Here is a 27995-nt window from a genome sequence, read left to right as displayed (position 1 = left end):
GGGTCTCCCTGCTTAGGCTGCTGCCCCCGCGACCCGACCCCGGATAAGAGGAAGAAGATGGATGGATGGATGGATGGATGGATGGATGTTAAATTTGCCGTACACTTTTCCTCATATTTGCGGTCGTTTGTATTATTGGCAGAGCTCTAACAGACATCACTGTAACCGTTATTTCCTGCAGCTGAAGCTGCTGCAAACTCATGAAGAAATAAAGCGAAGCTCGGCCTGATTGAAAGCGACACCGGAGGTATAATCCAGATGAGTGTGTGTCTCTGCAGGATCACATGAAAGATGGAGCTGCCACATCTTCAAAGAGCAGGAATCATCTGTTTATCCTTTGTCTTCATCCTCCTGGTTTTCTCCTGAGGGGGGGTGGGAGGGTGACAGGCAGAGGTCAACCTTCAGCTCTCATCCTGATCCGTTCATCTCTGAATTATCCTCCTCATATTACGCGCAATAGATCACCCGTTTGTGCTGCATCTCCTCATCCGTAGATGCTTCCTCTCTGTGAGTCACCTAAAATCAGACATCGATGAAGCTGACGCTCAGATTGTTTTGCTGGAGGGAGAACGCAACATTTCATTTCAAATGTTGGACTTTTTCCCATCAGAGCGTGACTCCTTTAAATGTGGAGAAACATTCATTTTGTGTTTGCCAGTTCTAAAAAAAAAACACTCATTCAGTTCCAAATTTATGTGATAAGGGAACTCATTTCTGGGCTCAAACAGGAGACTCAACTGAAGGTTGAAAACATTTATTAAAAGAACGTGTTTTTTAAATAAAAAACAAACTAGCAACAAACATGACTGGCTTAAAAAAAAGAAGTCAAATTGCATCTATTAAAAAGGTTTTTTCCCACTAAGCAGGCTGTAAAACTAACACAGAAAACAATTTAAAAAATGGAAAGTTTACAAAACTTTTACAGCTGTCAAAAAACAAAAATTCAAAGATGTCTGTTTCTGAAATCGTTTCCGCTGATTGACTTTTAATGCGATTTGGTCGTAGTGCAACAGTTAATTAATGCAACCATCTGCTCAGATCTTTATTTCGTCTGCACGTCCTTCTAAAACAACCCACACATGAGAACTAACCACAGACATATATACTGATAGACCAGCTTGTTGGGAACTGAAGGATCCCGTTTCATGGAAGCTGCCTCGTTGGATTTTTTGGAACCAGAGTCTGTGCAGCAGCGACGTGGAGCTTTAAGTCCTGCCTGCTTCTTCCGCTCTTTCTTTTTAAGCATGAAATAACTAATTACAGGAAAAATAAATATGGGAACAGTCAGCAGCAAGGTAAGAACTACACGACTAAAGAGTCAACGCCTGAAGGAATATCCTAGCTGTGTTTTATTTATGCATTGTTTTAGTTTTAACAACAGCAAAATCTGTTTGTTTCCATCAAGGGGGCAGGACTTAAAGACAGGCTGGTCAAACAGTTATCAATAATTAGTACTTTATCAGTCAGAGACATCCAGGCTAGGCTAATGGCTAGCCAAACAAGAACCCTTTATCATTTTTCAGGCTTAAAACCAATGTGAAAGAACACTAAATTAGCTAATATCAGACCTCATCACGTTTGCACGACATTGTTTGTTCATTTTGTTTGTTTTACTGCATGAACACGTGTGTGCTGAGCAGAGACAGACCATATATTTGCAGATGGTGTTGATGCTGTGAATATATGAGTCTGTGTTTCTGTTTACTCCAGTATTTTCCCAGATATATTATCATGCAATTCTGCAATATATACTTTGCCTTTAGAGTTAGCTAATATTAGTGTTCTTTCACACTGGTATGTCATTAAAAAGGTTTTTATGGCTGAAAAGGAATAAACAAGTCATTAGCCTCCATATTCTGTGCTCTATGACTGATGTCACAGCTGGTAAGGTCCTAAATCTGGATAACTATCAGACAAAACTTCACTTCAGAAATGACCAGACTATTGTTTTAAAACTGGGAAGACCCCAAGGTCCCATCGGAGGTCTATCAACATACAGTCTGTGGTTCTAACGGACTGTTGGTTTAGTTAGTTTCAGTTTCAGACTTGTGTATGGCACAGTTGTTGTAGCTTTGTCGTGTCTGAGGAGGCACCAGCTTGGTCACAGCATCTGTTCAGTCCTCCTCCTGCATGTGTGCACCACTTGTTGGCCACGTTTATACCTGAGCAGGTACCGACAAGAAGAAACGTTCAAATGTTTTCACTTGTCTACCCCTGATTGAGTTGCTCCACACCCCTCTGTGGCTGGATCAGCACCAGGAAAACGACCTCCCCACCATCTCGAAGAAAAGCTTGTTGGGCTTCCTGAAGAAGCGGCAGAGTTTCTTCAGGGCCTGCGGGCTCAGAGGGGCGTGAGGCCTGCCTTTGGACTCGTCCAGGCACTTGTCGTGTCCGGCAGACAGCAGGCAGTAGAAGCCCTTGGTGGTGTTGAAGTAAAAGTTGCTGGGGTTTATCCTGGGCGGCAGGTCCAGAAACCTCTCTGCCTTTCTCAGCTCGGGAAAGGGGTCCTGGATGAGGGCGTCACCGTCCACCACATGAATCTGCTCTCTGGGGAAGACCTCGAGCCAGCGGGCCAGGTGCAGGTGGTACAGGCTCCTTTGCAGCGCCTTGTACCCGCGGTTGATGTGGCCCTTGCGGAGCAGGAGCTCCTCCAGCGGCTGGTAGGGCTTGTGTTGGGTCAGCCGGTTGTGGAGGACCTGGGTGTAGTCGGACACCAGCCGCTCTGCCGGGTCCCGGATGATCAGCAACAACCGGACAGCTGGGTTCATGTCCCAGACTCGTGCAGGAACCTGAGGAGCTGCAAAGTATCCGGGGGTCTTCTCCACCGTCAGCTGACCCGGGAGCGTGAAAGGCATCTGGGCTCGGTACCAGCTCACACCGCGGCGGAAGTGCTCCTCCACGTTGAAGTAGTGCACCTGAGAAGGATACAAAAGATGAGGAGAAGCGTAGCAGCTTTTCATTTCATGTTTCCTGATTTGTTACCTCTGAAGGTAAAGCTCAATAATATGTTTGTACATGTCTGTGAGGATGTGATCGTTTGTCTGTCACTGGATATACATCTACAACCAATTAGCTTTTGAAGTCACGCCCCTTTCAAGATGGCTGCCACAGCTAATCAACCTTAGCCAACACAAAAATAGCTCTAACTCAGTCAATGTCTCAGATCTTCTTCTTCTTTCTCTTTCGCCTGTTCCCTTTCAGGGGTCTCCACAGTGACTCATCCTCCTCCATCTAACTCTGTCCTCTGTCCTCTGTCCTCCATGTCGTCTCTAACTACATCCATATATGTCCTCTTTGTCTCTAACATCCTTCTGTCCCTCCTCTGCACATGTCCAAACCATCTCAGTCTGGCCTCTCTAACTTTATCTCCCAGTCCTTCAACCTGTGCTGGACCTCTGATGACCTCATTCCTAATCCTGTCCATCCTTGTCCCTCCTCAACATCTTCAGCTCTGCCACTTCCTGTTCTGTCTTCTGTCTTTTTGTCTCCAAACTAAACAGCATGGCTGCTCACACCACTGTCTTGTAAACCTTTCCTTTCACCTTTGTTGCCACCTTTTTGTCACAAATCCCTCCTGAAACTTCACCTTTTTACCTCACTCCCCGTCCTCCTGGACAGTCGACCCGAAGTCCTTGAAGTCCTGCATCTTTGTGACCTCTGACCTTGTAGCCTCCCTGTTCCACCTGCCTCCCTCTCCTTCACACACAGGTACTCTTGTCTTTCTACGGCTGACTTTCATCCCTCATCTTTCGAGTCAATTTCACAGATATTGAGCTAAAATGTGGTGTGATGGTAGCAGTGAGTCATCCTTTAACCCAAACTCTGAGGGCGAACACTTGCATGACCAAACTCAGTAACTCAGTCTCCTAACAGAAGATGATCTTAGTTTCAAGAAATGCTCGGCCTTAAAGAGTTCCTATAGACCTTTAGAAGACACTCAGTTTTTTTAAAATTCTGTGTCCATCTTGTCTAAACTAATATATTTTTTGGTCGAAGCCTTTGAAACCCTTCAGCTGTAACTTTAAACTGTCCTGATCAGGATTTCTCTCAGTGCAGCGTCTCCAGGAAGGGCCCGTCATCAGTGATAATCTTAAAACTAAACATCAAACTGAGGGGAAGTTCAGCTGCATCTGCTCTGAGTCTTGCTGCTGCCTGTTTGCATTAACTCAGATCCGGAGCGCGCGCCGGCTGAACCGAACCGCTCTTTGACACGTTTGTGACCCGAGTATCGATTCATATCTCAGCCTCACACGCTTTACTGGACTAGGATGGAACATAAATCCAACTACAGATTCGACTGATTTTACTAAATTGATATTTTAGTTAAAAAGTTAAGCCAAAGCATGAAAATTACATTTTAGCTCAGGGGTAGGCAACCCTGGTCCTGGAGAGCCACCATCTTGCATGTTTTACTTGTTTCTCTGCTCCAACACACCTGATTTGAGTCAATGGGTGATTAACAGGCTTCTGCAGAACATGAAGAGGTCATTTAACCTCTGAATCAGGGGTGTTGGAGCAGAGAAACAAGGAAAACATGCAGGATAGAAGCTCTCCAGGACCAGGATTGGACACCACTGCTGTAGCTGATCGGTGAGCACCGTTGTCGTAGTTGTTATCTCGTGCCGCTAATAACGCAAAAGCCAGTTGTAATGTTTTTACCTGTGTGCACATTTCTCTCTCTGTTAGCAAAATAAAATACTACATGGGTTTTAATGAAACTTTCAGAAACTAATCACAGCTTTTAAATCCACAGCTAACAAACATTTGAAGTCAAACTGATTCACAACAGTTTGACTTACCTTACAAAACACAAAAACCGTCCGTAACTCTTCTAGTTTTACAGACACTGAGTTAAAATGTGGTGTGGTAGTAGCTGAGAGTCATTCGCTCCACATACTCCAAGCACTAACAAGTCATGGAAGATGTTGCATGGGATTGTGCAGAATGTTACTTTCAAGGTTTGCCTAAAACAGCTTTCAGCATAAAATGCTGTTAGTGTAAAACTCTGGCGTGAAAAGTGGCGGGCGATATGCATTCTTCAGGGACTGCTGGGCCTCAATTATCTTTGTTTTCAGAACTGGTGCGTGTCACTGAAACATTACTTGTCTTGCAGCTAAAGGCGATAAAGCAGTGGTCTCCAATCCTGGTCCTCAGGGCCACCATCCTGCATGTTTTACTTGTTTCTCTGCTCCAACACACCTGATTCAGAGGTTAAATGACCTCTTCATGTTCTGCAGAAGCCTGATAATCACACATTGATTCAAATCAGCTGTGTTGGAGCAGAGAAACAAGTAAAACATGCAGGATAGTGGCCCTCCAGGACCAGGATTGGACACCACTGCACTAACAGCTCAAGGAAGATGTTGCATGGGATTGTGCAGAATGTTACTTTCAAGGGTTGCCTAAAACAGATTTAACTCCATCATTTCTCAGATAAAATGATCTCAGTTTAAAAGGTGGCGGGTGATGTGCATTCTTCAGGGACTGCTGGGCCTCTATTATCTTTGTTTTCAGAACTGGAGCGTGTCACTGAAACATTACTTGTCTTGCAGCTAAAGGACGGTTTTATAAAAGCTTCTTGAAGGTATTATCTTAAACTTAAATGAAGCTGCTGACACAATTACAACACAAAGTTTTTTAAAACCTGTAAGACTTCTCTCTTTCCTGTCCATAAAACTGTTCAAAATCTCACATTTGTTGCTAATTTTAGATTGTTTTGTAGCTCTACACTTTCTCTTTCTTACTGGCTCTTGAGATTAGAGCGTGAAACACACTCCGGTACCTGTCAGCTGACAACTGAAGTAGAAGTGAGGTTTTCTTTTCTCAACAGTCTCAAGGGGCAACAACAAGCCTTTTCCACGCTGCAGAACACCAGAAAGCAAGACAGTAAACATGCTGCTACGCTATCATATAGGTCTATTTTCAGTTTCTGATTTGATTACAGTCATGTGGTTTGACTCAGGGTTTCCAAAGTGAGGGATCTGTCCCACTTAAGGCAAAGTTGTTACATAAAATAATACCTAATTTACCCGATCACAGTAATTTCTTTGTTTTTTTCTAAGTTAATGTTGGTTGTTTTGTGAAAAATGTAATCAGGAGCCACTAAAATTACATCTCAGTTGTAATTTAAAGAGAAAATACAGGGTTTTTTTTGGAGCTTCTACGAACTCATCATCATCTGTGATGTGAGTTTTTGTTTTATTTATGAAATCACCAGTAATAAATGTAGTAATAACCTCTAATAAACACTCTGTAGGAGAATTAAACAATAACAGAAGGTGAAGATTCAGAGTTGTCCTAATTTACTTCATGTCAGATGAATTATCCAGTAAATAATAAATACTTTACTGATACCATAACATCTGAAAGTGCCTTGCCGGATGTACTTTGTCTGAAACTGGGTCTGTAGTATTTGTACATAATGTACCAACATTAAATTAGTTTCCTGTCTGGCTAATGACAGCAAAAACCTCTTTGTAAACAAAAGCAATAGATTTTTTTTCTTCTTTGGATAAAAAAAGCAAGTGGACAAGTCTTAGCTTTCATTTCCTGTTTTAAATTTTCTTGATCAATAATCTTTCAAGGTTTTTGCTGCTTTTTCACTCTGTAAAGTCTTCATTAGCAGTCTGCCTTAAAGTCACTATTTGTTCCCGTGTCTTCAGGTGAATCCATGAAAATAACACAGTTTGACAGACAGAAAATGGTGTTTCAGCGACAACAAGCTGAATCCCAAGGAGCCGTTTGATGAAATCCTGTCATACAGATGCTGTGTCACAACCTGACAGGAAAATGGTTTTAAAAAGATGGGTTTTTATTTCCCCGGCAAAGTTCAAAGAAATAATAAAAATTCAAAAAAGTCAATCGCTTGGGTCTGTAAAAGAGGTCAACTAAATAAAACCACTCAAATATGTAACCGACCTGAAACCAGAGCACGGTTTGGTCAAACCAGTCAACACACACAGGAGAAAACACACAAGGACATCAATAACGACTAAACCGAAAACAAAGAAATAAATCCTAAAGCCACCTAACGAACACACGCTGGCTTTCATATTTAAGACTATATTAATCTTGTAAGGTCTAAAAAAATGAGTTCAACAAAATAAGTAGTTAAATATTAATGATTAACTGTAAATTAAATGAGCAAAATGAGGTGAATGATATGTGTGGTGGATTTTTTACTCCTTCCAACACTTCCTTCTTCTTCCTCTTGTTTAGTTTCCTCTCTATTTTAAGTCTACACAATATAATGTCATGGTTTGTGAGAGAAACTGGACTGACAATAAGAGAAAAAGTAATATACATTTTAAAAAACTACACAAAACCTCCAGAAAATCTGGAGAACTTTTGATCAAATCCAGTTTAAAAGACTACAAGGACGTCTGGCTGCTTGGAAACAAATATTAAAGAAATCAGGGGTGGTTTAAAACTTTTGCACTGCCTTGTCACACACCGCCGGCGTGAACGTTTTATTATTCATGCAGATGTGAGGATGACAGCCAGGTGACAGGGATGAGTTTTTTACCTCAGCCTTTGCCACCTCCACATCTGGGTGCAGGTTGAGCATCTCCAGCAGGGCTCTGGTGCCGCCTTTCCGCACCCCGATGATGATGGCTCCGGGCAGCCGCTGCTGGGTACCATTGTTGGAGGAGGAGGAGGAGGAGGAGGAGGAGGATGAAGGAGGGGAGTACAGAGCCGAACCGGAGCCCCCGCTGCGCAGCTCCCTTAAGCACATAGAGAGCTGAGTCTGCAGCAGGAGAAGCAGCAGCAGCGCCAGGAGCACCGTCCACAGCATGGTGCCGCACACACACACACACACACACACTCAGGTGGTTAGGAGCACACACTCATGGAGTTCCAGCGCAGTGCTTGTTTTCAGTCAGCAGGGGGCCTCAGGAGGATGCTCTTCAATCTGTCAACCTAAGAGATGAGAAGGAAAATCAAACGTTATGGTGGTATTCTGCTGCCTCACTCTTTACCACCATCACTCCCCAGGAAGGCTGACGAATCTGACAGGAAATCTGTTCATAAACAAACAAAATGAGCTCATTTTAAATAACCCTGAACAGAAATGTTACAACCAGGAGGGGGTAAAACTGCAGCACAAAGTTTTGGAACTAAAGAATAAAATGTCTACATTATTGTCAGTAAATAAGTATAATAAAAACACGACATAAAGTTTGCAAATCAAATACGAATTAATGGACTGGGACACATTAAAGAAGTGCATATCACCCGCCGCAGAGTTTTAAACTGAGTTCATTTTATGCTGAGAAATGATGAAGATGAAGCCGTTACATGTCACCCTCAGAGTATGTCCAGCGAATGACTCTGAGCTACTACCACCTCAGATTTGACCTCATTATCCGTAAAACTGACTGAATTATAAACATTTTTGTGTTGCCTCATGTCAATTAGCTGGTGGCCATCTTGAACTGAGTTGTCTCCAAAGGTTAACGCATTACAGATGTGAATCCAGTGGTTACTTTATCCAGGGGTTCATGACAGATTCATTCATTCATTTATTCATTCAAATGCATATTAATCAACATGTCAGCAGTGAGCATCAATGTCAATATGCCGGCGTTAGCGCAACAGCTAATTTCTTTTAGCTACTTTGATACGGATAGCTAGCCTTTTGCTGCTTTAGCTTTTAAGTAGCTTTTTGCTACTTTTTCTGTTACCTAACCTACTGCTGCTTTTAGCTTCTACTTTACAATTGGCTGCCTTTAGCTATTTTACTGCTTTTAGTGTTTAGACAGTCTTCTGCTACTTTTAACATTTAGTTAGTGTTATGCTACGTTTAGCATTCATTTTGTACTTTTAGCTTCTACCTCACCTTTCGCTGCGTTTAGCTTTTAACTAGTGTTTTGCAACTCTTGGCGATTAGGTAGCATTTAGCTTGTTTTAGCTTGTGTTCTGCTTTGAGTTTTGAGCTTGTGGTGTGCCTCTTTTAGTTTTCAGCTGCGTTGGTCCTTACAACTGACTTTAGCTTCTTCAGCCCTCCCTGTATGTGTGTAAATGTGTGTGAATGTGATGTTTTCACATCCAGGTGAGTCCGAGCCATTCTAAAACTTTCTTTTTTTTTTTTTTTGCTCGTTCTGTGTTGATCCTGTAAGTGCAGTTTAATTCCTCTCAGCAGGATTTATCTGCTGCCTTTCCTCCGAGCAGGAGGAAGATGCGGCGTCTGCACCATTAAGATTATAAGTGTTCGGTCACGGTGGCGTTTCCTTTTCCACCTCAGATGCTGGAGCTGCTTCTTCAACTGTTTTATGATCCCATAACTCTGCCACGGTTCTGCGCTTTAATGTGCCGTTTTACAAACCGCCGGTCCGAGCAGATCACAATATGGAGCTGCGATGTGGTCACACACCGGAAACGTTCAAATATGGACCCATGTCGAGGAGAAACTGAATGTTCTCGTGAGGTTCAGGGTCTCCAGGAGCTGCAGCTCGTTATGAAGCTAAAACTGCAGCTGTTTTACCTGCTTCACTGTCGAAGCAGGTTTTCAATGTAAGGGAACAAGTTTGTGAACGCTGAGAGCTGAACGACAGCTGAAATGCTCTGAAGGAGCTGAAACTGTTGGTAAAGCTAAAAGAAGCAGAACACTAGCTAAAAGCTAAAAGCAGCTAAATTCTAGCTGAAAAACATAAAAAATGTTGGCTGAAGGTTGAAAGTAGTAATAGGGCAGTTTAAGACTAAAAATAGCCAAAGACTAGTTAAAAAGTAGCAAAGAGCTAACTAAAGGTTGGACTAGCTAAAAGCTAAAATTGACAATATGCTAGCTAAAAGCAGTAAAATGTAGGCTGAAGGCTAAAACTAGCAAAACCCAAGCTTAATACTAAAAGTAGCAAAAAAAAAAAAAGTTGGCTAAAGGCTGAAAGAAGCAAAATCCTAAATATTAACAGTAAAAGGTTGGCTAAAAGCTAAAACTAGCAGAATGTTAGCTAAAAATAGAAAAGACGAGGTAAAGTCTATAAACAGCAATAGGCTAGATAAGACTAAAAGTAGCTAAAAGTTAGCTAAAGGCTAAAAAAGCTAAAGTAACAAAAGGCTAGCTACAAGCTAAAAGTAGCAGAATAGTAGCTAAAAATAGAAAAGACGAGTTAAAGTCCAAAAGCAGCAACAGGCTAGATAAGACTAAAAGCTAAAACAACCTTTAGCTAAAAGCAGCCAAAGGTTGCTGCTTTACTTTGAAACGCTGCAGGTGAGCTCTGCCGACCACAGGTGGTGAAAACCATCAACATGTCTCTGAGTTGGTCCGCTCAGGTAATGGAGCAGTGACTCCTTCCTCCTCTGTCCTCTCAGTTATCAATTAGTGTGCCGATGTTCTGGTTCAGAGGAGAAAAGCCCTGTCTGGTGTTGTTCCTGCAGCAGGGCACTAATTGCACCATCAGGGAGCCCCGACCTTCGGCGCTATCCCCCGACCTGGAGACACCAACGTCATCCATCCGGCCTCTGTCGTCCCCCTCTGGCTCATAGTTTCATCGTTGGGGGGTTATTTGTTGGTACCTTAGGCACAAATACAGGCCAGGAAAGACCAAACCTAATCATCAAATATATCTAACATGAAGGCCTTCAGTCTTTCTGAGAAATACAAATAATTTCCTCTGGTTCTGCCTCTCAGCTCGTTCTGCTTCAGCCACATTTAACTACGACTCATTCAGTTAATTTTGGTAAATATTAAACATTCTTATTGTTTTACTTCACAACTACACCTAAACTTTTAAAAGAAAACATTATCATCGCATTAATAAACAACACATTTAGATTTGTATACACTAAAATGGAACTGAGTGAGTAAAATAAATGATAATATACCCCAAACAACACAACTGCAAGCCTTTTTATTGCCTCATGTGTCTGCCTGCTAGCAAAATATCTCAGGAACCGCTGGACAAGTTTTAATGAAACCTCCACAAAGTAATCCCTTTAGGTATTTTTGCTTTCCAAAGTCATTGCAGGAGATATTTGGCTGTTCAAATGTGTTTTGCTCTGACTTGTTGATAGTATTCACACCTATACAGCAGAGAGAAACAAGAATTATTTCAATACTTTACGTTTAAAAACTGCATTTTTCATGACAGACGCAGCTCGCTCTGTCACCATGGCCATATTTCTGCCGTTTAATTCAAAACCCTTTCATTGTCAATAAAGATAATTTTTTAAAAAAACTTCTAAACGTCACATGCAGCGATGAATTGTAGGTAAATACTTCGCCGAAGTCCGCCTGGCTGTGGGCTTAGCTGAAGGCTGGATGTAAGTACACAAAGGGGGCGGGGCTTAAGAGCACATCGGAGAATTGGGACACACTCAAACCCTTCAACGCGCATTTGAAGGACACGAGGGTGGAAGTGCGAGTATTGGGACAGGGCCGTATTGTTAAGTTTTGCTTCTTTGGTTCCCTGTCCTCAGATCAGTGGCCTGCCACGCCCACCTGCACCTGTTCCTTGTTGGTATACACTCACCTGTTCCCACTTCCTCGTCAGCCCAGCCTTTATATTCTCTTCTTTTCCGGTTTGTTGTTGAACTATCCGGTTCTCCTTGCGCTCCCTGTGATCTGCCGTTTAGCGCACTTTTTCCTTTGAGCTCCTGCCTGAATTCTGGATTCTAACCAGCACTGTAACAAAACCTGGTAGTTACTGCCAATAAAAGGCAGGAATAACGACCACACAAACAGCCTCAACAACCATTATACTGCTAATTTATTCATTAATCTTTACTTTTTATTGCCTGTGTGTGGCCGCCGCAGCTAATCAACCTCAAACGACACAAAACGGGCCAAAACTCTGTCACTTTTACAGATGCTGAGCTACAGTTTGGTGTGGTAGTAGCTGAGAATCGTCCCCGACACATGCTTAAAAAACGATAACAGATCGTGCAAGATGTTGCAGCGGGCAATGCGCGTTACTTCGAGGAAAGCTCGTTTTTAAAATACGAAATTTCCAACGTCAAGGAGAATAAATCCGAGGAAAAGCAAAGCTGAACGTCTGTCGATGTTATTTCCATGTGAATGAAGGCAGCATTAGTGCTGAACAGAAAGCAGAGCTTTTTTTAGAACAAAATATCTCTTTCACATCTAAAGACATTTTTCCTTCAAGGTACCCTGTAGAAAACAGTGTTTCTGATAATAAGTTTATATAAAAGCACTTTCCTCCTCCTGGTGGAAGTAAGTCAGTCTGTATTTTTGTTGTCCGCATGAACAGCAGCAAAAACAGATTTTTATTTTTGAAATTGTGGGAAAAGGAGCAACGGCTTCCATCTGTGTAATCTGATTCCTGGTGTTCCTTGTAAAATTAACTTTAACATGAAGAGTTTGTTGTAGTGCATCTTAATGCATCGGAGGAAAGATGGATGATAATGGCTCTGAACGACTAATTAATTTGATCTGTTATGAGAGTAGTTTGGCCAGGAAGTGTTTCAACTTATTGTTTGACTGCCTCCTGTCTTTGGCAGGAAACGTCCTCATTTGTCTCAGAGTTCTTTGTCCTTGTTTTGATGCTGTTTGACCTGTTTGACTGAATATTGATGTTAATAAACAGGAAAAACAAACACCCCCTGGATCGCCGGGTTAAATTTTTACCGCTTATGTTCATTCTGGGTAAAAAGATTAAATTTGTTTAAAGTCACAAACTAAAAAAAAGGACATGAAAACTGATCTGAGCAAATGTTATGACAAGTGCTGATGTGAAAGTGAGTGTTTTTTAATTTATTTGTATTTATTCTGGGCCTAAACTGAGGTTTTGTAAGCAGAGCTCATCGGTTTTTAGATAAAGATCAGCGGACAGACTTATAAACCACCAGGATTTGCCTCCTGATTACTTCGGGACACTTTAATTGTACTTCACACATTTATTATTCATCTGGTTAATTATCTTACATGGATGCTGCTTCTGAGAGGGAAGCTTTCAGTGTCAAGTTTCAGTGTTTCTGTACGTGGAATGAAACAATATTTCATTTATTATAATCCAACACTGCAGATGAAGTTTTGCATCGTTCTTTAAACCTATCCAAGCCAAAAAACTCAGCATGAGGAAAACAAGGAATATTTTAAGTCTTATATTTGCAGTCATGATCTGAGTTTCAGCTACTTGCTCATAAGATAAACTGAAATGATTTTTCTCTTATTTCCTCAGCTCCTCAGTCTTGTTCAAATCTCTGTAAGTCTTCAAGTTTTCAGTGTCCAAAACAAATAAATATCGGCCCCATACTGAGCTAAAAACATATAACCAAGTCTCTCATTTGCATATAAATTCATACGTATTCAAAATGATAAAGCATTTCTTTAAAAACATGAAATCCTAATTTGACAGATTCTGGGTTGTGCAGCTCCTGACAAACCAAAGATGCGATGATGACTTAGATCTTTACTTAAATAGTTCAATAAAAGTGACCAGAACATGTTATAAAATAAGCACCATAAGAGGAAACAAGTATTTCTGCAGAGAGGACGCCGACTCATACGATGAAGTAATCAAGAAACGAAGAGCAGCTGTGCAGGGAGAGCAGGAGGAAACAAACTCTGGAAATACATCAGCCTGTCAGGATTTGAGTTTTCTTTCGTATTTAAGTTTATTGTTTTCATGTTTTGTCTTTGTCAGTCACTCGTTTACCTGCCACGCCCGTCTCCACCTGCTTCTAATTAGTAATCACTCACCTGTGCCCACTTCCCCTAATGACCCTCTGCCTTTAAAACCCGCTCATCTCCGTTTACTCGCTGGTTTGTTTGTCCGGTTCCGCTCATGTCTGCTACGTCTTTGTATTTAGCTTTGTTTTTGCTGCTTCGTCAGCCTTTTTTGTTTTTATTCTTTCACTTAAAAATAAATTATTTTATCGCCTGGAACCGAGATGTGTTTGCACACTGAGGGTCGCCTCATTTTGCACCCTACCTGACACAAGCAAAGGAAATGCAACGAAATAACCAAATAAAATCCAGCACAAAATCATAAAATAACAAAATGATAACATAATTCTTTAAAACATAAAAACTAACTTTAGTTTTGGCTCAAAAACTGGTGTTTATGAGAGAGAAATTCATAATTAATCACTTATTTGTCAGCTGGAAGTATTTGATCACTGCTTCTAATCTGAGACCCATAATTTCTGAGTTCATTTAGCGTCACGAGTCCTAAATATAAACTCTGACAGATTCTAGATGAGCTGCTGGAGGTGATGACGTCTCGTCCAGAACACCTACAGTAATTATCTTCATGTGGAGCAGCAAACTGTGAGCTGCCAATCACGGCGCGAGGAGCTCATGCGTGTGAGCAGCTCAGACAAACCCACGTGCCTTCGGGGACTTTTCTGCAAATGTGTTGCACAGAAAGAAACACGCCTTGTGTTAAGTGGTAGCATGAACCCCCTGAGATCCCCCTGTGAGACGGAACGGTCTCTTCCACCTGTCCTCCTCAACCTCCACCTTTGCCCTTTCCTTCTCCTGATCCCGACTTTCTCTCCCGCCCCCTCCGATTTTGAAACTCTCCCTGTTTTTGCGGATCAGCTAACAAACCCCCGGCACTATGCTAATGGGGGTGCCCTGCAGCAGCCTCTTAGCAGCTCATAAATTAAACACAAGTAGCACCTTCCTGCCCGGAAATATTTTTGACTCAATGAACTTTTAATCTTGACACGTATGAAAGGAGACAGAGTCGGATTTAGAAATGAGAAACGGCTCCGTGCACACGTCAAAACGAGACAAACACCAAGTGCTGATTAGGCCTTGATTCACAGCAGAAATCAGGTTAATGCTGTTTGGCCCAAATACAATCACGAGCCCAAAAAACACAACTGTGCAAAACATAAGGAAGTTATTTTCACTCCTCCCCATTTTCATTATAAAAGTTTCTTATAGATTCTTCATGACGTACAAAGCCATAACGTTAAAGCATATCACGTCTAAGAAACAGCGTCTTTAATGTCTTTCACTTGCAGATTTTGATTGACTTGTTCTGCCAGCACGTGTCATTAAAAAGACATTAAAAAGATGACTTTGTGCTGAGTGAGAACAACGGCACTGAAGTAACTTTAGTGTTGGGTCACATACATGCTAAGCATGTGACAACAGGAAAAATACACATTAAATGTCTCCAAAAGGAACAGAGTTTGATCTGTGATGTTTACTGTAAACGGCTATATGATCTACGGGCAACTTATCTCTGTAACATTAGGATCAGTTACTTATCAGTTAGTTTCCAGTTCATCCGATCAAATAAACTCTAAACATACAAAACACAAAACATCAGTAGGTGTCCTTATAGATCCAAATGGACCTGTAGATTTTAGGGCGGGTTCTTTTTGGATTTTAAGGTGGGTTTTCAGATATTAGGGCTGGCTCTATGGATGTTAAAGTGGGTTCTCTATCGATTTTAGGGTAGGTTCTCTGTAGATTTTAGGGTTGGTTCTCTGTAGATTTTAAGGTTGTTCTCTGCAGATTTTAGGGTAAATTCTCTGTGGATGTTAAAGTGGGTTCTCTATCGATTTTAAGGTAGGTTCTCTGTGGATTTTAGGGGTCGGTTTTCTGTAAACAATAGGGCTGGCTCTTTATGGACGTTAAAGTGGGTTCTCTATAGATTTTAAGGTTGCTCTCTGCAGATTTTAGGGTACATTCTCTGTGGATTTAAGGTGGGATCTCTATAGATTTTGAGGTTGGTTTTCTGTATATATTAGGGCTGGCTCTTTATGGATGTTAAAGTGGGTTCTCTATAGATTTTAAGGTAGGTTCTCTGCAGATTTAAGGGTACATTCTCTGTGGATTTTAAGATTGGTCTTCTATAGATTTTAGGGTTGGTTCTCTATGGATTTTAAGGTGGGTTTTCAGATATTAGGGCTGGGTCTTTGTGGACGTTAAAGTGGGTTCTCTATAGATTTTAGGGTTGGTTCTCTGTGGATTTTAAGGTGGGTTCTCTGTGGATTTTAGGGTCGGTTTTCTGTAGACATTAGGGCTGGCTCTTTATGGACGTTAAAGTGGGTTCTCTATAGATTTTAAGGTTGCTCTCTGCAGATTTTAGGGTACATTCTCTGTGGATTTTAATGTTGGTCTTCTATAGATTTTAGGGTTGGTTCTCTGTGGACTGAGGATTGTGTCCATCAGACACCATCAGATGTTGTCTAACTGGAATCCGGAGAATTAAAAGGCCATGGGAACACCTCAGACTCTTCAGCTGTTGTCATCCTTCATCAGAAATCACAAAATCGGCTCTTATTCACATGGTTGCGTGACGTGGTCTTTTTGTTCCCGTAGCAGCTTCTCGACACAAGGCCTTGGCTGAATGTTTTCTCACAGGGTTTGCGCCAAGTGTTGTGTGATTGGTCAGAGGTTTTGTGGGCAGGTTTAGTTTTGCAGTTTTGTCATTTTGCTTCAAACGCCTCGCTTCCAGAAACAGTTTTTCTGTTTTTATGCGGGCAGTGAGTTGGTTCGAAAATACGTACATCTGCATGACTAACACACAAAGTAGTAACAGATCTTCATCCTCCTGCTCGTCAAACAACATGTTCACCTCCTCGTCACTTGTGAACTCATCACCGTACATCTCTGCCAAGCTTGATGCTGCTGCGTTGACTGAGCGTGACGTGTCCTGCAGCGGGAGGGCTTTTCCCGAGAGTTCTGTGCAGAAACTAACCACATGACCGCAGACTGACTTTTTGACTTCTTAAGGAGTATGACGGAGCCTTTCGTTGTGTTCCTCGAGCTCTTTCTGAGCCGTTTTGTGAGGAACTCGTGTGTCATGCTGCTGGTGGAGCTGCTGGCATGTTGGGGAGGGTGACAGGTCTGTAAAAATGAGTTGGATGGCAAGTGGACTTCATCAAATTGAGCCTTAAAGTGATTCTGAGCAGTGGTTCCCTTCTTTTCAGGGTTTTTCCTGCTTTTTAAATTTATTTGTAATTCAGTTCTTGAATAATATAAGACAAAAAAACTATTTAGTATTATAACTCTTGGCTTTTGCATTGTTCAGACATAATAAAATAATCTTCATCCAAAGGATAAAACCACATAAGAGGCTGCTTAATGATGCCTTTAAGCACTTTGTACCTTGCAGAGTTTTGCACAGACTCATAATTTATTCACTTTTTTGTTGCTTTTGGCACACGTAAAATAATAAATTTGCAGAAAATTCTTTCTAAAACAAAGACCTTTCTGTTTTGCTGAACTGTCTGGACCCTCTCTCTTTATTTGCATCATATGAGGTCTAAGTTAGCCCCTCAGCTCTGCTCAATGAGCCTCACATGAGTCATGGCGACGAGTCCTCATCTTTCGCTTCTTGTGATTCACATTAGGCAGCGTGGAATGAGGGAACAAACAACAACAACAATGCCAAGACTGTTAATGATGCATGAACTCCCTGTAATGGCAAACATACGAGTCTGATAAGGCTGGAGAAGATGGAGATGGAGGGAAAACAGAAAAAAAAAAAGTAGAAGGTTGGAGTTTAATTATCTGTGAAAGGCAGATGCTGCCATCTGCTTTTCGGGACAAGTGTCATGTAGGTTCCTGTGTGTGTGTTTGTATTATGTGTATGAATGTGTGCAGTCTTTTGTGTGAGCATGTGACTGCCTGCGGTCCAACCCCCTGGAAGTATCTTTTGACTGAGCAATGGTATTTGGGGGTTGGGGGATGGATTATCCTGTACAAAGAGACAGAGGGTGGCAGGGAAGGAGGAGGCTGGTGGCACGGAGGCACGACTGGGTGGAGGTGCGGTGTGTATGTGCGCACATTCTCCACAGGAGAACGAATGTAAGGCAACAAGAAGATTGTCCCTGGTAGGGGGCTTCGTGGAGAACCGCTCTGGATTGCTAACCCTGCCATATCACTAAAAGTCAGATAAAACTCTTCTTTTTCTTTTCTTTCAACCACCTGCCACCCAATTCTTTTTTGTTCCGGTTTCAGCTCATTTCCCCAACCATCTCTCCAAACTTTCACCACAACCACACTCTCTTTCCTCTCGGCCAATCGCACTCGCTGATTACAGCAAACACACTCAGAGATGATTGCTTTTCAGGCTAACAAAGGAAATGTAACAAGGCTGCTCCTATTTCCCCATCTCGTTCCCATTACTTGCCTGGAGAGGAGATGGCCGACACTCAGAGGGGAGTCTGTAATCAGAATAGATGGAGACATCTGAGAATGACGCCGAATCGGTCATGCTTCCAGCTCAGGACAACCTCTGGTGTTCTTCCTGCGTTGCTCAGTTATCAAAATGAAAAACAACGAAATGCCGGAATCTGGATGTTCCCTCACAATATGTTGTAACAAAATCTTTTATCTGAAGTCCAAAAAAAACTTCCTGTTCGCTGTCAGGTCTTTCAGAGTTCAGAGACATGTATCAAGAAGTTATTTTTCCTTTTCAGGGAACTTAGTTCTGTGTTTGGAGTCAGAGGCACCTTAGAAAGTTTCTGAGCCTGAAGAAAGATCCGCTCGAGCTGTCTGTGTGAGCAGAAGGTTTGATCTTTTCCCGGGAGACAATTAGGGATGAAGAGACAGAGAGGACGAGGCGGAAAAAACCTAGGTCCTGACATCTTCACCCCTCCCTCCTCTGTCAGACATTTTTCCTCTGCAGCTATGTACGGGTGTTTTTAACAGCACCACCTGCAGAAACCAGACGGCTGTTTCAGCGTTCGGGCAGCAGAACATGTCAAAGGCCACGATTTCCACTAATGCTCAATAAATAAAGAAATCTACTGAAACAATGCTGCGATTAACAAGTTTAGAAAAGAAGATTTAGAATAAAAAAAGAGCTGATATAATTAAACTGCAGCTGTGTAACACTTTTTGGCAGACATATTCAGCATAAAATGTGTTAAAATCTACATCTTAGATGATTAACCTGATTATTTTCTAACAACATGCTTCTGCAGAGGCCCAAATTACCAGTTTTGGCTCCTGCTTTTTAAGTTTTTGAGGCCATTTTAGTTTTTTCTTTGAGTGAATGAATTTAAATGTGGTGCAAATCCTCACCAGATGTCCTTTAAATCTTACAAACGAGAGGACAGGAGTCAGACTTGGACATGAAAAAGAAATCATGTTTACCAAACAGAATTTCACATTAACGTCTAAGAGTTTTATTTTTAGTTTTTTAAAAAAGGGTCACGTTTTATCATTTAAACTTGATGAAACAGCAGACATTAAAAGAAAAAAAAAGAGGCGTTTGTTGACATTATTCTTTTAAATTCACAGCTCAGAGAATCCCAGAACGTCCAATAATTCAAAATCTGTTGTTGCAGAACAGTTTTATTGTCCAGCATATTGTTTTGCAACTTAAAGTGAAGATTCTGTAGGTTTTAGTGCCATCTAGTGCTGTAGTTGCAGATTGCAACCAAACTGAACACTTGACAATATAAAAGTCAGTTTTAAGAGAGATTAAAACATGCAGATCTTTTATAAGGAGACCTACATGTAGGAATCACATGTGCAAACATGTTAAATTAACATGTGAAATGCGTGTTTTGCACATTTGATTTCAGAGCAAAAACATATGAAGTTTGTATGTGGGAAAATCACTTGATTTTACCTGTGAACGTATGCTTTTTACATGTTCTCTGTCATCAAATGTGATTTTCCACATTAGTTTCATGTAAAAAAAATCTGATAAATCCATGTGAATTTTCTGTAAGAGGAGTCCTGTTGTGGATTTTATATAACTGTTTAATGATTTCACGTCTTTGAATGTTATTTTTCACTCCACTCTGATTGCCTTTCTACCACTAAAGGCCAAGATTTGTATTCATTTATTTATTTGATTGTTTTAATTATTGTGCAGACTCAGATCTTCATTTAGATTTCTAGTTTTAGAGCAAGCATTAATGATTTGAATCCAGGAAAAAGCAGCAGAAATAACTAACGAGTTCCTTTTTATCCCCATGGAAAAGGAAAGAGGAATCAGCTTTTTTAAAATGTTAAATTCATTCTGCTGTTTGCGTGTGTCTCAGTATGACTGACCTTCTCTGGTGTCCGTTCGTTTTAACTCACAACCCCCCCGGTGCTTTTCAAATTAGACTCTTTGGGAGGAGAAAAAAAAAAAACCCTTCAGTGAGCAAACCAGGGAGCTGACACCCACCACCCTTTGGCTCCCTCATCATCTTTTTCACTCAAAACACCAAGTTACCCCCCCCCCCCTTCTTCTACTCCTACTTTATCCCCTTCCTCCTCCTCCTCCTTAAATCTTCTGCCATGCACGCTCCAAGATCTGGGTCAACCATATCAAACACCAAAATGTGCCTCGTTCTTTGGCGCGCTCGGTGTGTGTGTGTGTGTGTGTGTGCAGGGGAAGAAGGCTGATGCTAGTATTTTATCAGAAAGTGTACTGGAGGGAGTCTGATTAGGAAACGCAGTTTTATCAAAGGCATCTCGTGAGTGTGCGTGCATGCAGAAAACAGCGAAATGCTTCCTTTACGCTTCTGTATGCAAAAGCTGAATCCATGGTGGGATTCTGTGTAAGTTTTACTCGAATTAAGCAGGTTTTAAGACCTTTGCGTTTACGTATTTTGCATCTGGCGTGAACTCTACTCGTGCCAGAGCGTTTGCAGAGCCCCATTCGTGCCACAGAGAAGGAGATGTTTGGTCATCTCTTGAGTCAGGTACATGATGAGCATAATTTACCTTTTTCACACACACACCTCCACCACACACACATATACCACATACACGCTCCTGGCTTTCAGTTTGCAGAATTACACTTCCCGTCTGCTGTGGGTTGAAATGCACTTAGCTGTAATTATGCAAGTTAACAGCAGAGGCTAAAGTCTAAAAGTAGAAAGCAATAATGATTTTTATTCCTCCCACTGGCTCTTGTTTTAGACCTTTTACTTCTGCTGAATCTGACTGCAACAACATACGATGTTTTAGATAAAAAAATTAGCATTCCTGGAAAGAATTTATGTCGCCTGCCACGTATGTTGTAGACGTTTTGGTCAAACCTGTCATCCGATTTTGTGATATCTTGTGTGACATATTAGCGATTACGGTATATGCTGTGAATTACTCACAGCTACTAGCTTTATATCTGTAAACTTCACTGAGATGGAGACATGTTTGTGCAGGCTATAGGCTGTCGTGGCCATCTTGAGTTAACGAGCTGTCGACGTGCGTTCAGTAATTTCAATCTAAGAGTTTTACTGAAATCCATCCAGTGGTCAAAGGGCTTTTTAAAGCAAAGATGTCGCCTTCAGAGTATCTGTAGGGAGATGTTTCAGCTCAATATCTGTAAAATCGACCGAGTTATAGATATTTTTCCGTCTGCTTGGATTGCTTTGCTGTGGCGGCCATATTGAATTAGGTTAAGTCCAAAAGTTGCCCACCTGTAGTTATACATCCAGTGATTACAAACAAACACACGCACAACATTCAGTGAGGAAAGTTAAAAGTCCGTCCAATGGTTGTTGAGATATTTTGCTAACAGACAAACAAACGCAGGGAATCACTCAACCAGCTGCCTTTCATGGCGGTGGGTGATGATTATTGTACCCAGCAAGCAAACAAACAAATAAAGATAAAGCTGACGTTATTTATCTATCTAAATAACATCCAATCTCCAGCCTGCAGCCATCATCCATCATCACACAGACACACACACACACATTTATAGACACACAACATATGTGGGTTGTCTCACAGTGACAGCTTGGCCTGACAGCGAGAAGATCTGACCTGTCAGAGTGGATTTAACCCAACTGTCACTGAGGAAAAGCGGGACGTCGTGTGTTTTTGTGCCTGCTCTTACAGACGGTGGGGGTGCGTGTGTGTGTGTGGGTGTGTGTGGGTGTGTGCTTGTTTTTCGGGTGAATTCAGTTTCATTAGCGGTACGTGTGCGTGTCACGCTTGTGTACAACATGAGGCGTCTGGAGCTGACAGATGGGGGTGAACAAGTTGTGTCTGGTCAATATCATCACGGGCCAGCGAGCTCGGATACTAACTGGGTCCTGAACTGGGTTCTGTTTTGGAGGAGTTACAAAAACAGAAGGACAACAAAACAGAAAGAGAATGACAGAAAGAGAAAGATTAAAAATAAAAACACAGATGGTGTTTTTGTGTTGACGGTTGGATCGGAGCAGGAAAAGTGGAGCATCAGATGAGGAGAAAGTAATTCCAGCATCATTAGGTCTGTTTGGACTCCTGCTGGAAGATCACCATGGCAACGATTGTTTAGATCGTGCTCACCTGAGCAGGAGACCCGGGGGACGAATTCTTCTGATGGAGGTGTGGAAAGAAAAACAGGGGGTGGGTTGCAGATGAAGCCACAGTTGGTGTGGTGTTACGGCCAAACGGTGCCCGACAGACACAGCAATAAATCAAAATGACTTTTATTTTTTGTCCAAAATGGAGAATTAGTCTGATTGGTGGTTTAACACAAACACACAGAGAGACAGAAACATGGTTACATTTAAATCAGAAAGTTTGCACATGTTTGACTGTCTGTTAGCAAAATATCTCATGAACCACTGAACAGATTTGAATGAAACTCTTTGAAAATAATCACTGGATGTTCGTCTGCAACTCATTAACTGTTAGAGTTAACACAACTCAAGATGGCAGCCAGAGCTAATCAATTCCTGGAAACATAAAAATGGCTCTAGATCAGTCTATTTTACAGATACTGAGCTAAAATTTTGGGCGATAGTAGCTGAATGACATCCACAGAACAGCTCATGTGACATATTTGCTTAAAATCTTGGCAGTAATTGTTGGAGTTAGCCTCATTTTAGCACAATTCAAGATGGCCACCACAGCCAAACAATCCCTGCAACCACAAAAATGTCTCCAACAGTCAGTTTTACAAACATTGACGTGGTATCAGATGAGAGTTGATATCATAACTTGTGCAATATTGTGCAGAAAATGTCCAAAACGTCATCGTTTTTCAAGATGAGTCGATCTTAGTTTAAAACTTTGGCGTGATTCCTTTGAGGAACGGTGGGCCTTGACGTTTCTGACACCAAACCCAGGAGGCGATAAACTCAGATTTGTGAGGAAAATCAGCAGCGTTTGTCTTTGTTGCCGTTTAAAACAAAAATCTAATGCCAATTATCTGACAGCTGTGCAGCAGCACCAGAAAAGAAAAACTAAACTGGGTGGATTTTTAGGAAATGAGTGAAATATTGGACAGAAGTGTTTGGTTCTTTCTGATATTAATTCTCACCTGTTTTCTCCTGGTGTCTGTGTGTTTGTTTGTCTGCAGCGTTAGCAAAATGTTGCTCTAAAACTTGTTGTGGTCGTAGCTGAGAGTCATCCACGACACGTACGTCAAGCACCAACAGATCAGAGTCAAGCATGAGGTGATTTGGACGGTTTGACCAAACTGTCTTTAGTTTTGTCTCCTCTTATAACATGATCTTTGTTTAAAACTCTGACTGATGCAAAGGCGGGCGATCTGCATTCCTTCAAGACAAAGAACTTGATATAAATGGGGTTTTTTTTGTTGTTTTTTGCAAACAAATAATCTGCGGCGTTTTCAGACGAGGCTCTGCTCTGTTGCTATTTTCACAGAAACTCCACTGGTGGTGCAATCTTTCTTTCTGCTCCCCTTTCTTTCTCTCTTTGAGCCTGATGTCCCACAGCCTCTCCAGACTGGCTCACTAAGCCCCTACACCCTCGCACACACACACACACACACGCACACACCGTTCCTCACAATACTCATTATTACATGTTGACACACATGGATGCACAAACTCTTCTCCGAGACACACAAAAACACATTGAATGTCTTTGTAACTCTCTCTAACACCCCCCCCACACACACACACATACACACACATACACACCACACACACACGCACACTGACAAGGACATGAGGCGCTCAGCAGGCGGTGGTTTTGATTGACCAAGCACTTTATGACTCTTAAATGGCTTTATTGCCTTCCTACTTAACCCCCCTCCCTCCTCACACACACACACACACACCGCCTTCTTCCTCCTTTCGAACCACAACACACACACTCATGAGGGGGGTCTCTGCAACTGGAAATTAATGAGAGCCATCACTAACCTCACACACACACACACACACACACCACACACACATATTTTGCCATCCCGATCTGACTGTCTGGAACAAATCAAGGTCACTCCTCGAACCTGGAGCGACGCTCCTCTCTTACCCTTCATCACCTTCGTTTGACTCTTCCTCCCTTAAAATGTGGGAGTCGATTCGGGACTTGTTACTGTACACAGCAGATCGGCGCATGGGAGACGAGGATGATTGATTTTAACCAGCAGGAAAACAGAAAGGAGGAAAGAAGTTCAGCAGGAGGAGTTGGAGCCTCTTTAGCTGCTGACGACCGTTGTTCACATTTAAACTGCGTCACAAACAGAATATTAGAAGTGTTCCACCTGCTATTCACGCCACAAAAACATAAAAACGCTGCTTAAATGTCCCATCCTAAATTAATAAAACAACCGTTTGTGCTGTTAGCTGCTGCCAAATGCTTTCAAAGATAAATTTGAGGCAAGAATTTAACATTTCAGGTCAGGGTTTTGGACGGTCCGTCTCTCTCCAGGCCTTGAGAGGAAGAAACGGAAGTTTTAATTTAAGTTTTACTAAATTATTCTGTTCCTGTACCTTTGCTCCCAACAGACAATAACAATGTTTTGTTAAAAATGATGTTTTTCCAGCTAAATCTGCTTCCTGTGGAACAGATCTAGTTGGAAATACTCAAGAAAATCAAACAGCTGAAACACTCGTCTTCTATTTTATACTCAACTTTTGGTTTCAAACCCAAATGTTTTTCAATAAAAAACAACAAATAAAAACTGTACATCCTGTAAAAATCAGCTGAAGAAGCTGCACCTGAATTGGTAAAGCTAAAAGTAGAAAAAAGTAGTAAAATGCTAGCTAAAAGTTAAACATAACAGAACATTATCTAAAGGCTACAAGTAGCAAAAGGCTAGCTTAAAGCTAAAAGTAGCAAAATAGTTACAAATAGTAAAGCAAAGGCTAAAAGCTAAAAGTAGCAAAACAGCTAAAATAGCAAAGGTTAAAAGTGGCTTAAGCTAGGTTAAAGGTAAATGTAGTAAAATGATATCTAAAAGCTAAATGTAACAGAACAGTAGCTAAAAGAAATTAAAAGCTGGCTAAAAAGTAGCAGAACACAGTCTAAAATATAAAAAGTAGCCAAATAGGGAAAAGCTAAAAGTAGCAAAACAGCTAAAAGTTAAAAAGGCTAGCTAAACATTAAGGTGGAGAAACAGTAGCTAAAAGCCAAAGCAGACAAAAATAGAAATTTGAAGGAACTGAAGAGATCTTAATTTGTTTCTATTGGAAATAAATTTGTAAATAAAGTATAAAATTTACCAAAATAATAAAACAGCAGAAAGCATCCAGAGGTGGTTGGATTGCAATCACACAAAAACAAACTAAACTTTTAGTTTGTTTACTTTTAAAAAGTCTCTACTTTAAAAAAAAACAGTTCATTAGAAATAAAAAATAAAGTAAAAACTTTGGTGCTGCCATAAGTTCTGAGAGAAGCGAACATTTTTCTGCTTCCTGACAGTTTCTCAGTCGAACCCGTCGGCTCTCATCAGTATTCCTGTCGGCTGAGGGGATGATGTTCCCGCTCGCCGTGAGTGGGAACATCATCCTTCAGCCCGGAGTCTTTTGGCTCGAGCTCACTGCGTTGGAAGACATGCAACCCTGCTGATGTGCCCTGGAGCAAGACACCGAAACCCCGCCAGCTGCACAGCGGCCGCTCTGCAGCTGACCTCTCAAAGATGCACCCACTGACTGACGCCGTTAACTCTTCTCATGGAAGCCTGAAATACGTGATAAGTGGATGATTTGTTGACACACCGCTCGTATCGTCCCATCCCGTCTGCACGCCTCTGAAGCCTCGGAGCTAATCCCACAGTCCTCCTGAGCAGATGGAGCTGCCCACTTGTCCTGGCCTTGGAGATGTTCATGTTTACATTCCTCTAAGCGTTAAAAGCGCCTGATTTATACTTTATTTAGACTTTTATTCAACTTCATCAACATCTGGGTTCTGCAGCTTTCACAGCTAAGAGTTCCCTATGGGCATAAAGTGTTAAAAGTTTGACAAAAAAATGTATTTAGGATTGAAAATATGGTTATAAAAAGAACCTGTTTCTGCAGAAAACTGATGAAGTCATAGGTGTGTTTCTTTGTGAGTGTGTGATCGTGCTGCAGTCCTCCATCTGCCTGCCACAAGGAGTTCTTGTCACCTCAGAGGAAATGAAGGAAATGAAGCGTGGCGGCCTCCATGATTCTTTTACGTCGGCGCTCTCCTGCAGAGCTGGAGTCCGACAGAGTGGGCGGCCGGCAGGCTGATAAACTCCCACCACAAGGTTGAACAAATACAGTTAACACTGACCTCGTGTTTGCAAAGCCGGCCTGCAGCTCTGGCTTTTTAGAACCACAAACCACTTCCTTATAATAAAACTACCGGTGATTAATGAAACATACCAGATGTTTTCAGCTGAACGAGTGGAGCACGTTTCGAAATAAACTGAATTCATCTGACCGACAATTATATAGCTGTAGCTACACTTAAGGGAAAAAAAGACAATTTTCTTCATATTTGTTTAACAAAAGATGCTAAAACTGGTGATAGCATGTTTCCTGAAAAAGCTATCTCCATAAAGGTATCACCAGTAAACACGCATAAGATTCATTCTAATGTAAACACAATAAAAACTAGAAAAAATTGCATTTCCTGCAAAAAATGCAGCGTTAACACTGAATGACAGCTGAGCTAAAACTGAGCTGTTAGAGCTAAAAGAAGCAGAACATAAGCTAAAAAGCTAAAAAGGAGTAAACTCCTAGATAAAAGCAAAAGATAGCATCATTTCAGTGTTTCAAACCTGAAACTTTATGTTAGACCAGCGTTATCCACCATCGGGAGGATGATGGACAGTAATGGTGACACAAACAAATCAGAAATCTGCTGGAAAACTAACTGTTCTTGTTTAAATTATCGGCGATATAATTACGAAAAGGGAAACGCCGCATTGAGCTAAAAAGGTTGCATTTCCTTTGTGAAACATGTAGATGGCAGCATCATGATACGGGCCTGTTCCACAGATTCTGTGTCTGAAAGGATTGATAAAACTTTTCAGTTGAAAAAAAATGTTTTAGAGGAAAATCTGTTAACAAGAAGCAAACTAAAAGTACAACAAATGGTTTAGTATGAGTGAAGTGTTCAGGTGAATCCAGCAGGGACAACCTGAAGGAATAAACTCACATGAGAAAGAAGCCATTTTGTCTGGAGAACAAGCTCAGATTAAGGCTGAGGTTTTAATGAGACGCAGTCTAAACTTCAGCTCATCTCAGGCCTCTGGAGAGAATCCTGCAGCCCACCCTGGACAACATGTAAGAAGTTTTACACTAAATTTAACGATCTGCGCCGTCTTTCTTTCACGCCTGCAGACATTTTTGTGAAGTGACATTTCACGCGGGTAGAAAATTGCAACCGAGGAGGCAGCAGAACCCGGCAGCACGCTGCGACGAAACCTGCAGATGAGACAATCGTAAAAAATGACAAAAAGTTTTGATCTGGGAGTGCGTGTGTGCGAGACGTTAACGGGCTCATTGGCTGCGCTGTCAGACCCGAGGACGGTTCGCCGGAGCACAGCAGCAGCCGTCTGTCGCCACCTTTTTATGTTGGCAGGCAGAAAATGTGATCACATGCTCACGGAAAGTTGTTCCTTTCTAATTCGCACCCTGTCAGAGTGGCAAACTTTGGCGAGCTGTTAATGTTTTTGCACGTATAGCGCGTGACACGGCTGTGTCTGCGTTTATTATCGCCCGCTGCTGAAAGGCAAGCCGGAGGATAACGTCTTACATGGATATACGACTACAACTGATCAAACCCAGTTTAAAATGGCTGCCACACCCAACTGTTATAGTCACCTGGGTCAACTGGGCATTTGTTGAAACTTTCAATTCAAGATGACCGCCACAGCCAGGCCCGTAGCTCCCACTGAGGACACCGAGGTCCGGACCTCAGTATTTTTCTGCTGTGTTTATTATAAAAAAATGAATCAAAACAA

At 41.7% G+C, this 27995-nt stretch overlaps 1 protein-coding gene across 1 annotated transcript in view; it reads right to left on the bottom strand.

Annotated features, from left to right (window-relative positions):
* Positions 1-738: 738 nt before the first annotated feature.
* Positions 739-27995, bottom strand: part of hs3st1l2 (heparan sulfate (glucosamine) 3-O-sulfotransferase 1-like 2) — a 35202-nt gene continuing 7945 nt past the window's right edge. Inside the window, exons 2-3 of the mRNA XM_017427771.3 lie at positions 7526-7920; positions 739-2915 (exon numbers count right to left, since the gene is read on the bottom strand). Of these exons, the coding sequence (XP_017283260.1) occupies positions 2250-2915; positions 7526-7795 (936 nt within the window). The 5' untranslated portion in view covers positions 7796-7920 and the 3' untranslated portion in view covers positions 739-2249. The remainder of the gene's footprint in view (positions 2916-7525; positions 7921-27995) is intronic.

The sequence above is a fragment of the Kryptolebias marmoratus genome, linkage group LG1, assembly GCF_001649575.2.
Source record: "Kryptolebias marmoratus isolate JLee-2015 linkage group LG1, ASM164957v2, whole genome shotgun sequence".
NCBI lineage: Eukaryota > Metazoa > Chordata > Actinopteri > Cyprinodontiformes > Rivulidae > Kryptolebias > Kryptolebias marmoratus.
This window is presented reverse-complemented; position numbering and strand designations above follow the sequence as displayed.